The 11,004-nt window shown below is 48.3% G+C and overlaps 1 protein-coding gene across 1 annotated transcript; it reads right to left on the reverse strand.

The window, feature by feature from the left end:
* Positions 1 to 8,027: 8,027 nt before the first annotated feature.
* LOC124690295 lies at positions 8,028 to 10,199 on the reverse strand. The gene has a single exon (XM_047223694.1). The coding sequence runs from the start codon at positions 10,197 to 10,199 to the stop codon at positions 8,028 to 8,030; it is 2,172 nt and encodes a 723-aa protein (XP_047079650.1).
* Between the last annotated feature and the right edge of the window lie 805 nt (positions 10,200 to 11,004).

Below are 11,004 nucleotides of genomic sequence, written 5' to 3' on the forward strand. Positions count from 1 at the left end.
AGCATATGGAAGAAGAAAAGCATCAGTACATACATCTAAAAGTATTACCCGGAGCACCCTTGAGCTGCACACGGATCTCTGCTTTCCTAAAGCCCAGTGCTTCACCAACCTTAACGATGAAAGAACCCCAACATCAAAATGATTCAAATGTCAGTACTGGAAGATAAAATACAGGGACTGAAGATTGCAAGAGTAGCATACAAAGTGAAGCCTTAATTTAATATGCCAGAAACTCATAGTGAGTGGATAATTTATTTGTTGGCAAATCCAACTTCAGCATCCATATCCATGTCTATGTCTGCTGATCTTTCAAAAGAGCATATTGTGTTCTTTGGCACTGATCATGTACTCGCCGATTCTGATCCTAGCTGACACACCTACATTATGCATCCCAAAATAAGAGACATAGAGGGCAGAGAAAAGATGGAGAGAGAGAGTGGGAAGGAGCTGCAGTTCAGCAGCTGGCGATGTGAGTAACTCACAATGAGGAAACTGGATCAGGTCGACGTGGTCGGAGGGATCTAGTGCGCCCAGCCCTGTCCTGCTCCTCCTCCGCCATGGACGGTTGGCAGAGGCCCGAGGGATCTTGGCATCCAGGCTCGTGGAGAACCAACGACCTTGGCGGTTCGGAGGTCGGCGGAAGGGAGCTGCGAGAGGCACTAGTAGAAAAAGGGGCAGTAGGCCCGGTCCATTTGGGCCTTCAGACCCGGTTCCCGAACCGGGACCAATTAGGCGGGACTAAAGGGGGTACCCTTTAGTCCCGGTTCAAAGATTAACCGGGCCTAAAGGCCTCGACACGTGGTGCGGCCGGGGAGCTCGCGGTGGAAGGCCTTTGGTCCCGGTTCGTGGTACGAACCGGGCCTAGGTTCCTCTGCCGCGGCGAGAATTGCTATTTCTCTGCCGCGGCACAGGTTTAGGCTGTACCAGCGTTTCTCTGCCGCGGCAGAGAAACAGGTGTTTCTCTGCCGCGGCAGAGTTTCAGCAATGCATATATATCATTCAAGAAACCACAAAAAATCGTCATGAATATATATAGACATCGTCAACAGTACACGACATCGTCAACAGTACACGTAATGCATGCATATTTACAATACAACATGTCCTCGACGGATTTCATTCCCCGTCACGATCCGCCGATAGTGCTCTCCACCTGGGGTAAGGGCCTCGGTAATAAAGAATCCCGCGATTTCCTCTTGAATTGCTTTTATTTGATCCTCCGTTATGAGAGTGTTCCGCAGGCGTGTCATCTATATTTAAAAAGGGAGATCAATATATGAATGGAACTCAATACAATAGATGGTACTAATTAAGATTAATTGTGAAATTCTGTTATCGTACACGAGTGTGGTGTATACGGGCATCCCCACCCTTGGGACAGGCCATGTCACGCATGAAGGTGCAGACGTAGTATCCACATAAGTTATTCCCTGGTTCCTGCCTCATACACTTTACGAAAAAATAGTTCGATCAAACTAATAATCAAGCATCGTATTGAAAGTAAATATCATATATTAGTTTCACGGACATAGCTATATATATAGTACTACTTACAGGGTAATCTTCAAATGTAAGCTCCGGTTTCCATTTACCCGGAACAGTATTGATGAACCGTTTCCAAGCCCTGCCCGGTAAAAAATAATGAGTAAATGAGTAATTGATTAGTTGATGATATCTTCGAATTAGAACAGATGAAGATGCCAATACGAAATTGATTGAAACAACCTCTGGAGGATGGCAGCCATGTCCGCCCATTCCGCATATTCTTTACGTTTCGAGTCCATGACTTTTACGACTCCAAGGGGAAGATCAATGATTAGGAGAATAAAGTGGAATCTGCACAAGCATAGCTCAATGATTACGAGAATAAAGTGGAAGGTGCACAAGCATAATGTATGTTATATATAACACTCACTTGAAGTTGTAGGGAAAGAATATATCCTCCTTGTCCGCTTGCTTCTCTAAAAACATTACGATGTTGTCCTCTCGTGTCCTTGGCGAAGTCTTGAACCGTAACTTCATGAACTGTGTTTGGGTCTATGAACCCCAGCGGTAGGAGCTTGCCTCTTTTGTATTCCAGCTTCTTCATTCCGCATAATTAAATGTATAGCGTACACAAAGAATATAATGAGGATAATTGTTAGTGCAAATGAATGAGCTACAAACTTAATTACACAAATAAATCACTTACGAGCAGTAGCAACCGATGACAGCTTTGTCGAGGGCGTCTTGATTGAATAACCGAAACTAGTTCATCTAACTCAATGTTTATCTCGTCTTCCCCCGGAAGTAATGCTCATCTCTAAGATACACCGTGAGGTAGCTTTCACTTCTTCGACAGGCTTTCAGGTACCATTCATGCAACCTTCGCATCTGAGTCCCTAGACGCGCGAGCTCGCCAGGTTTGACGAGATCTTTTCCGTATCTATACGTGTTTACCACTTGAGCCGTTGGATAGTAATCTTCTTGCAGTCCACACATGAGACTCGAGTGAGCGTAATTTACGGTATTCTTGCAGTCCACACATGGACAATACATGAAGCCACCATGTTTGTTTGCCTTCGCCACGGCCATAAAATTATCCAGGCCCGCAGTGAACTCGTCAAACCGTCGGTCAATGTACATCCATTGCCGATTCATCCGCATGATATAATTAAGCTGATCAAAACCATTACGGAACATCACGATGTATATATACACATGCATTTTATCAATTGCGGATGAAAAGGATAAAGTTGTTAACCTCGATGAAGAAGAAAAAAGCAAGTTAAGTGTGGTTTGATTTGTGTAAACTCAAGTGGCAAATCCTCTTAAGCATTTCATCGAACACCTCTTGTGCATGTGAAGAAGAGAGGAGAGCAATACACCCCTCTTGTGAAGAAAGTGAAAAAATGGCTAAGTGTGGCTCACACTTGGGTAGGGGCAAGGTTATATAGCCAGAGGCGGGGCCTTTGGACCCGGTTTGTATTACAAACCGGGACTAAAGGGTTCCCCACGACTGACACGGCCTGCCGCGCCTCGCGGTGGACCCTTTAGTCCCGGTTTGTATTACAAACCGGGTCCAAAGGCCACTACCGGACAAGCTCCAGCGGGTGGGGTCGTCCTGGGCAGAAACGAACCGGGACCAATGCCACCATTGGACCCGGTTTGGTTCAGCACTGGGTCATTTGCTTGGGACCAAAGGCCTCTTCTCCACTAGTGAGGATCAGAAACGCCTGCCTCATGGCGCTCCTATCCTCACGGGCCCATGCCTCGTCTTGATCCTCCTTCGCTATGGAAATTGGGCGGACGGATCTTGATGCTCAGACGGCCAGGCCTAACCTCCTAGGGTTCCATGAGAGATTTTTTTTGACGTAGTTCCATGGAAGATTTGCCGGGGCCTGTTTTTTCTAAACCAGTATTCACCACTTGACGGTGGCAGAACAACATAATTGGGTGAGCTCGGGATTACAGCGATCTACTCCACCATCAGATGACAATTGGAATGTTCTCAATCTCTTTCACCAAACGCGTTGTACAACCTACGACCAACTCTAATATCTTATGTATGTATCTTTACTACTCCCTCTGTTCCATTCTATAGTGCCTATAGTTTTTTGGCACGGAAATTAGCGTAAGAGTATTTTTTACACAAGACCCCTAGTTGAACGATTTGAGATCAACGTAAAATTTGGGAAATCCATATCTTGCTAACTTACCATAACAAATATGGGTGCTGAACGATTTGGGACCTGAACGGGGAGGGGGTAATTGAAAAAAAGCTAAGCTAGAACCTTATATTCTGAAACAAATGTCAAAAATCTATAGGCACTATAGAAAGGAACGGAGGGAGTATTAAATCTGAATGCAATCGTGGTACGTCAGCCACTTTAGCAATTTGCCCCTCAGAAATCATCAAATCAATCCGCAGTCCTCTGTTTCCTGCATCATACTCCTTGATTTCTCCAACTACGCCGCTACCTTCCCCACGCCGCCCAGGGCTCCACCGCGCCGACATCCAGGAACGGAGAGGCGCAGACGGCGGGGAGCGCTAGCAGCGAAGGAAGGTTGAGGCGGGCTGCGGCCTCGCTCCGGAGCGGATGCTTTCCCAGGAACCCTCCCACAGCTCAGAAAAATTCTAGATCGGTTCCCCTAGCAGCACCAGCAACGCAGAGGCGCGGGGCGTAGCACTGGAGTACATGCATCCATGGCAGGGCCGCGACGCCGGAGTACAAGAATACATGATTCTTCCTCGTGGATCCGATTGGGATGAATCTGGGCGCCTTACCTGCTAGCCTACCTGGCCGGGAACCTGAGCTCGACCAAGGAGGACATCCGCAAGATCCTCGGACAACGAATTGGAGGAGAACAAGCTACAGATGTTGTTCAAGGAAGTGGAGGAGAGGGAGGTTCTTGCCGCCGGCAAAGAGGGGAGGGGATCTCGTCAAGGAATGTTTTTCACGATCTCGTGAAGCAGCAGCTAGAGGCGCCAGGCGAGCTCTTTCCCCTGCCTCGCTCACCGGATCGCGGCTCAATTCTTCAGAGAGGATCGTGCGTCGAGGTCCGATCCGAAAGGCGGCTGCATAACACAGTCACAGATTATGCGTCCCAGCGCGCCATAGACAGGCCATCTCCGGTCACTGTCTCTCTCCTCTCCTCTCGATTTGTCCTAGAACAGCGGTGTGACAGCTGATGAGGTGCTGCTTCCTACCAATGTGGAGTTATCTGTCCGGGAATACTCCCAATCTGGGGAATTAAGCATCCGAGATGAAGGCTAGCAGATTAGTGCGTGTGCTTTCGAAGACGCTGTGGCCTGCTTCGTGTGGGATGCAAAGGGCATCAATTATCGATCTGTTATACCTACCAGCGTACAACATAAAAGGCTAACCATAGTCGAGCTGCTTCTTGTGCTGGTTGTGACTGCCAATGATTGCAGGTGTTTAAAGAAAAAGAGGCCATAGAGAGAATGTTAGTCTTGGATTTTAGACATTTTCATCGATTATAGATGGCCGGATACTTTCAGGACAAAGAGTTAACACTAGGTCTTTTTTCTTTTTATGTTTTTCTATTCTAAATTAACATCTCATGTATCTGAATTATTGGTGCTTAAAAATTCAAATAGTAGTGGAAATTATCATAGGAGTTCCTGGTTTAATGCCAACCATAATAAAATATTCTAGATATTCTCGATACTTTTAGCATATCTTTTCTTGCGCTAAAATATCAAGTTTTGTTTTAATTTAGAAACATTTTAATTCCCATAATGATTTATCCGCATATCCACTCTTCCCATAATGATTTATCCGTCTCAAGGGATGGTGAAGGCCTTGGCGGAGTAGGGTGAGGTGGCAAAAGCGGTATGGGATTTGATGGCGCTCATGTACTTGGTGGCATGGCTTGCGGGCAAATGAGTTGCATCCCAAACATTATGAAAGATTACGTCTAATGCATAGGTGTCACCGGTGTTGGAGGGAGCAGATGATCAAAATTGCGCCACGTATCCGCATATCCACTCTTCCCATAATGATTTATCCGCCTCAAGGGATGGTGAAGGTCTTGGCGGAGTAGGATGAGGTGGCAAAGGCGGTATGGGCTTTGATAGCGCACGTGTACTTGGTGGCCTGGCTTGCAGGCAAATGAGGTTGTGACGGCATGTCGTGTCGAGATGCACATTTTTCATTGACTCCCGTCGCAACGCACGAGCATGTGTGCTAGTGTACTAATAAAACGCGGATACGACCGTGGTAAGTCGCTCACGTGGCAGGCTCGCACAATCGAGTGGAATCTACCAAGATCGCTAAAGGCCCAGCCGTGAAAATCAAACAACCCAATCAGGATCGGCCCAGTAACTGCAGCTCGGTAAAAAAGATCACATCAGTTGTTGCCGAACCCGATCCCCCCTTTCCTCTCGGCAACTCCCGCTGTTCCGGCCATACGTCTCCTGGTCGACGGCGACGTCGACCGCATGTTGTCCGTCTGTAGCTGGCCGCCACTCCTATACCGCGACCCCCGCCAGCAGAAGAAGCATTGTTCCTCGACGCCGGCCACATGGTCACTACTCTAGCAGGACGCGGGATGACCTCCTCCCGAGTACCCAGGACCTCCTCCCGAGTACCCAGATCGCCGTCGTCCTCCTCCAGATCGAGCCCCCTCCTCTTGTCAAATGACAGCCTCAAACCGGATCTCATCCTCCAGCACCCCCTAGGACCGCCGATCCTGACATCCCTGGCGCCTAGGCTGGCCACCACGGCTGTCCTCCTCCAACTCTGCAAAACTACAGGCCATTGGAAAGTTTCTAGCCCCCCCGCCATACATACATTCCTGTGATCCTGCCCGTACATACTCCTACTAGCCCAAGAGCGATGGCCCGGATGGAGGAGAGGAGGGGCCGCCTCCACGCCTGGGGGAAAGAGGAAGAGGGGTGGCCGTCCCTCTAGACCGTTCGCCTGATGGTGGCCTCACACGATCACCATTAATTCTTCTACACAGAAAGACCATGGAGAAGGACTGCCGGGGATAGCACAGAGCATAGCGTTGCTGTGGTGCTGATTTTTTCCGTGTGTGACTTTTTCTCCCCCAAACCATGCTTGCAGAGGTGACTCGTTCTGATTCTGAAAATACTGTGTTGGACCGCTGCTGTGGAAAATGCAGAATCAGCAGATGTTTTGTAATTGTGTGCTACTGGGTAGTGCTTGTGCATTTGTCCTCTGTTCGATGGGTGTTAATTACTCAAAAATTTCAGTTCTAAAATATGCTATGTGTAATCAAGTGATGTTGAGTAGTTGAGTCATCTAGAACTAGAGTATACGGTCTCTACAAAAAAAGAACTAGAGTCTACGGTATTTATCAAAACCACACCGAGTCATCGACTATCCGAGTCTGGAAGTATCTATCGAGACCGTATGGCAAATTATGTACTGGAAAAATCAATATGTAGACAAAAAGCGTATTTAGATCATTGTTGTATATTCAAAAGAAAAACTTAATTAAATTACTGCTAAATATATTTATTGTGATTCCGTAGCGAAGCACGGACAAGATGCAGTAATAGTATAGACTTTATACTAAACAACGACACTTATTATGATTTTGAGGGTGTACAAAAAAGTTGAAAATTTCATTTGGCGACGTTATTGAAACGACAGTATGCACTTATGCAATAATTTTAGGCTCATTATAACAAAATATACAATGAAATGGAGAAAATAAATAAATAGAAAAATGTCTTCGTAGCCTTGTTATGGCGCCGTTTGTAGCGACCGCGGTTGCCACGTGTGCCGTTTAACAAGTGTTTTTTTATGTTTTTTGCCGAGTTGTGTGTTTTCCCACTGTTTTTAAAAATCGTTGCCGATTGTGATTCTTTGTTGAGTGTTTTCTTTTGTGGTCATGTTTACCGAATGTTTTCTTGTTTGACACCCAGGCAAATATTCTGTTTGCGGATTCTGAACTAACACACTCATTTGAGTATATTTCTTGTTTTAAAAATTGACATAGACTTCCACTTTGTCTTTTTTATATCTTTCAAATTATGTAATATTTTGATTGATTTTTTTGCAGGTCACTCAAAAATAGCAAATAGAATGGAGGGAAAATAGTTCGGGATTGTTTGTGCAAATTTAAATTTTAATATTTAAAATTCAAAATTAATTCTTAAAATACATATATAGATAATGACATAAAAATCCAAAATATTTTTCCCATATTTAAATTGTTATGTTTAAGTGATCTGCAAATTTTCGAGTTTAAACAATGTGTGATGTGAGACATACAAAAATGAGAAATTGTTCGAGAAGGAAAAAAAAACTTGCACGGAGCTTATGCAGTATAGACGGTATCTGCTCACCAAGCACCTGCCTGAAAGTTTTTCTATTTATGATGAAAGTATATTCAAACCAGACAATATTGATACATGAAGAAATACATAACCACACCAACATGCATACACGATTATATTAACATTACAAATCACAATAGGCACAGGAAATACACGAGTTTACACACACATATGATAGATTAATTCCGTAGGAGGTACCTAGTTGCCGATTCGATCAGTCCTTCTTCATCAACTCCAACGCCGACGTGACGAGCGAGCAAACATTGATGGTGTCTCGACTGAGCCCTACGCTTCCGGAGAAGACATTGAAGCACTCGAGCTGCGATGTGGTTCCAGCGACGCGTCTCAGCTCGCCCTCCATCCCGAGCTCGACGAACAGGGCCACGTAGCGAGCATCCGACCGCATCATGGCGACAGCGAGCTCGATGGTGTACCGGCGGAGTCGAGGCACGTCCATGGACGGGCGGCTGTACTGACGCAGCACCTGCACCAGCGTCCCCGCCAGGACCGTGTCCACCACGCTCGCCGTGGCGAGGCTTGCTTTGAGCTCCCTTGGCTCCATAAACTGGACCATCTGCGCCGCAAGCCCGAGGAAGATGTTGAGGACCTTCTCCTTCTCCACCATGATTGTCCTCAACACCTTGGTGGCGCCGGCCGTGACTCCTTTCAGCTTGATCTGCCATTCGTCGCCAGCATAGGAGCATAGGTTGTGCAGGATCCTGGCGGCACCGACGATGATAACAGGGTCGTTAAGCGCGGCAACGAGCCTCCCGACCCCTCCCCCAAGAGCCATTATGATCGCGCCACAGTTGTTCTTGCTCTCCAGGGCCAGCATCGCGAGCGCCTCGCCAGCCTCCACCCGGATCGCGTCTGCCTGTCGAAGATCTGCCATCGCCACTGGAGACAAGAACATGGAGACAAGCACTCTCACCACGCCACCCGTCCCGCCGATGACCTCCCTCGCCTCCTCGTCCATGGCAAGGCTCGTCAGTATCTCAATGGCCAGCTGGTGCAGCTCGGACTGGACCTTCTTGTCATGGTGCTGCAGCACCTCCCTGACATTGCTCACGGTAAAGACGATGTCGGTTAGCTCCCTCCGGAGCAGCTTCCCGGTATTCCCTGTCGTCCCCGCCAGCCTCTTCACCACCCGGAGCGACTGCTTCACTGCCTTGAGCCTCATGTCCCTCGGCGTCGTCGGGGCCAGGCGCCCATGGTCGATGCTGGAGTAGGAGATGATCTTGTCGAGGAGGCCGCGCGTGTTGCCGATCTTGTCGCAGTTATCGTGGTCGTGAGCCAGCTTGTTGAGGATGGAGAGGCCGAGGATGTTGAGCTCGTCGAGGTCAGCGTAGAGAAGCGAGGCGACCGACTCGATAGCGCCGGGGATGCCGGTGATGCGGAGGGCGATGTGCTTCCTCTCTGTGAGCATGGACACCACTACCGCCGCCGATCGCCTGACCTCCCTCTCCGCGGAGTCCTTCCAGCTTAGCATCTCGATGAGCCTCTCGACGGTGGGCGCAGAAACGCCTATCTTACGGAGCGCGACATCGGCGAAGCGGTCAGACTCGGCGAGAGAGACGAGGATGCCGACGCCAAGGCTCTGCTCATCGTGGGAGCCCGCGGTGACGAGGTCGTCGGCGTAGGAGACGAGGTCCATGTGAAGGCCGTCGAAGATGCTACCGTTGAGGCAGCATGAGTAGGAGTCATAGAAGAAGCGGCGGACGGCGACCTCGCCCCCGCAGGCGTCAGCAAGGTTGCAGTCCTCGGCGACGCGCTCGAGAAGGCGTCGGTGGCCCATCTTCCACTGCCACAGCGCCTTCTCGGCGAGGAACAGGAGTGCCTCAGCAAGCGCCAGGCCGTAGAAGATGTTCAGCGCGGCGCTCCGATTGGTGCGGGCCTCCTCACTACCGCCATAGTGATGGTGGAGGAGGCGGATGAGGGAGAGGGACACGCACGCCGAGGCGGAGACGAGCTGCATCCATGAGAAGGCGCGCACAATAGCCCAGGACACGGGCCGGTGTCGGCGCCAAGTGGCCTGGTGCTGCCACTCCAGCTCGTGGCTGCGGCCCAGGATGCGGGTGCCCTCGATTAGGAGGAGGCCCGTGATGCACCAAAAGTCGGTCCAGCCCAGCGTGATTGCGAACCCGCCGAGGAGGACGACCGTGGCCCAGACGAAGGCCAGCGTGCCGAGACGGCTCGCGGCTTTCTCGAGGACGGCGAGCTGGAGGGCCAGCACGGTGAGGCGGCGCTCTGGAGACGACACTTCTTCGACGGCGGCGGAGCGGGTGCGCACGTGCGGCACGGCCTTCTGCGGCTCGAACAGCGTCGGCAGCTGGTCAGGAATCCTGACGCGGATGCTCGGGGCAGCGAAGCTAGCACGACGATCCATTGCAACGAACCCTTTCTTCTGTTGCTTCACTGTATGCTTAGTAATTACCGATGCAAGTGAGTGTGTGAGTCTCGCCACTGCATGCACTACGTATTTATAGGCGTTCAAATGATATGTAGTAACAACGTTGTGGCATTCTTGAACTTGTGGGTATATTGTTGATTTTTTGCGTGGTGACGATAGTGTCTGTTGGGAATTCCTGGATAGAGACTATTCTTAATTTTTCTTGTTACGAGAGAATGTTGCCGTTAAGGCAGGAGGTTGCCCCTAAAGTTGGATTTTTTCTATAGATAGCACCTATGGCTCATTTGGCTGGCAAAAGTATCCAATGGGGCTGCTACAAATAATAGTCTATTAAATCAATAGCGATTAGATTTGTTTCTAAATCATTATCATATAATTGTGCTTTTTTTCACTGTTAAAACAAAGATATATAAAATAAAGGATCTATAAGCTATTCATCAAATTTAAATAGGAGTATTAATCATGGCACACAAATGTTACCTGCCATAGTTTTTCCTCTCTCTCTTCCAGAAATAGAGTTTGAATTCTAACAGCAACGTTTGTGTGCAATGATTATCTTGCTTACTCTGTCATACTCTAACGACCTCCAGGTTGTCAAAATAAATCAAGCCCTATGATTACCATATATAAACACCCGGTCACGCCATTGTTGTGAACAACCAAAAGTTGGATTTTTTTCTATAGATAGCACCTATGACTCATTTGGTTGGCAAAAGTATCCAATGGGACTGCTACAAATAATAGTCTATTAAATCATTAGCGATTAGATTTGTTTCTAAAT

Source organism: Lolium rigidum, chromosome 2, assembly GCF_022539505.1.
Source record: "Lolium rigidum isolate FL_2022 chromosome 2, APGP_CSIRO_Lrig_0.1, whole genome shotgun sequence".
NCBI lineage: Eukaryota > Viridiplantae > Streptophyta > Magnoliopsida > Poales > Poaceae > Lolium > Lolium rigidum.